Raw genomic sequence first — 2,120 nt, forward strand, 5'->3', positions numbered from 1 at the left:
ATGTCCAACAAGGCGGCAGTTACGTTTGAGAAGCCACTTCAGCATCTCAGTCTCGCCGACTGGCATTCGCGGTTGACCCAGCTGAAGAATGTGGCCTATACGCAGCGTTCGGATGCGTTCGAGCTGCGGCACTCGGCACGCAATCTTCGCAACGAGACCCGCATCGAGACGCACTGGGACACGTACCACAACAATGACCGGCTGTCCGACCGCGTTGCGGAGCTGGACCGCTGGCGGGAGAAGATGCGCATCATGCTGCAGCGCGTGGTGGACGAAATCCAAGCGCTGAAGGAGGAAAAGTCCAACACCGAGCGTGACCTGGACGGTCACATTACGCCGCTGACGGTGGTGACGGAGTGCATCGGTATGAGGGACTGCCGGTTGGGGTCGGAGCTGACCTACGATGACGGTGATACCGAGCTGAAGAACGAGCTGTGCATTGTGGAGAACAACCAGCGGCTACTGCGTGACCAGAACCAGGCCGCCTGGGAGCAGCTGAATCGGCTGCAGGAGGTCAAGTTCAAGCTGGAGCTCGATCTGACCGATAAGGACGAGGCGCAGTCGATCGACTCGCACCAGCTGCAGGTGGACCAGCACTGTGGGGACGTTTCGTTCAAGACGGACCCGACCCGGGTCCCCAGGGAGTATGGATCACAATAGCGCGCCGCGACATGTCACATCGTTCGCTAAGTACATTCCGTTTCCCTTTCAGCTCCTGCACGTACGGCAACTGGCTGGAGTACTGCGAGGAGCTGGTGGCGCTCGCTGAGTGCACCCTATCGGATTCCTTCTCCATCCGCGAGTCACTGTTTGCGACGCGTGAGAAAGCGCGCAACATTCTACGCGCCCAGCAGGATCGCACCGCGCACACACTGCGCAAGCGTATCTTCGAAACTCAGCGAGCACGGAACGAGCTCGAGTACCAGCTCGGGAAGGTACACTGGTCCACCCCATCTTGAACCATGTGGCATCATGGCTTATCTTCAACCTTAGCTAACTTACCAATCCATCTTTTTTCCAGATGAAGGAAGAGATGGCAAAGTGTCTGCGCGAGATCGAAACACTCGAGCGGGCCCACGATCAGAAGACCGAAGCGCTGAAGGTGGTGGAAACGCGTCTGGAGAACCGTGCCCAACGTTCCGGCATGGAGCTGTGCATCGACGAATCCTACCACGGGTTGTGCGATGAGGTGCAGAAACTTCGCGACACGATCAAAACGTTGCGCGCCAAGATCGACGCTACCAAAACGACGTACAACGCGCTGCGGGATCACGCGAACAAGATCGATCAGGATCTGCAGAACAAGCAGCACTCGCTGATGACCGACATCCGGGCGCTGGATCTTCGCGGTCGCCTCAAGACGGGCGAGTTCGGTGGGCTGGCCACGCAAACCGACCGCAACATACATTTGTCACGCGTGGAGGATGAAATTCCCAAAACATAGGCGTGATTCGATTAGCCCATATCTGTACGTCCATTAGACATGCTGTTAGGGATTCATGCATCCAAAATTATTGCGTCATAGAAAATTGGAACCAATCAACGAGATTATCGGGGCTCCCTCAATAGAGTTGTTTGCAGCTTATTGTAGATCGCTCGTTATGCTTTTCACACTTTGCCCCGGTTTACTGCACCTAAAACAGCAAGCACCTAGCTCCACTGCCGGGTAGAGACCACGCGGTCAGAGTACTCCAGCGTGCAACCACTGCACGGACGCAAAAAGTGAAGTTTGTTTTGCGCACCTGAAGTTGAAGCACTAAACAAAATAGAAATAAAACAGTGCATAACCATATGAGCATGGTCGCTACTTGCTGCTGAATTTGACAGCGTACAACCGCCGTTTGCACTATCTGGAGTAGTGGGAAAGAGCAAACAAGTGGTATAATAAAATCACGTTTCCTTTTACATTCAGACACGGTAGCACTGCGTGCCAGCTTTCTCAATACCTTACCGAATTGGTTTTGCTTCCAACACCAATGGATGTATTTTTCTTTTTGTATACATAACTTCGATTTATAACCAAATTCTATGAGTTATTGCTTTTGCGACGGGAATGAAAATAAGTTGTTAGTCTATTTGGCGCCCTGTTCATGTGCGCCATGTTCCGTCAGCCTGATCGA

At 53.3% G+C, this 2,120-nt stretch overlaps 1 protein-coding gene across 1 annotated transcript; it reads left to right on the forward strand.

Annotated features, from left to right (window-relative positions):
• Nucleotides 1-1,444, forward strand: LOC128304782 (tektin-2). Its single transcript, XM_053042012.1, has 3 exons — nucleotides 1-644; nucleotides 713-935; nucleotides 1,022-1,444. Exons 1-3 carry the CDS (start codon nucleotides 1-3, stop codon nucleotides 1,442-1,444), a joined length of 1,290 nt encoding a protein of 429 aa, XP_052897972.1.
• The last annotated feature ends 676 nt before the right edge of the window (nucleotides 1,445-2,120 follow it).

The sequence above is a fragment of the Anopheles moucheti genome, chromosome 3 (assembly GCF_943734755.1).
Source record: "Anopheles moucheti chromosome 3, idAnoMoucSN_F20_07, whole genome shotgun sequence".
Taxonomy (NCBI): domain Eukaryota; kingdom Metazoa; phylum Arthropoda; class Insecta; order Diptera; family Culicidae; genus Anopheles; species Anopheles moucheti.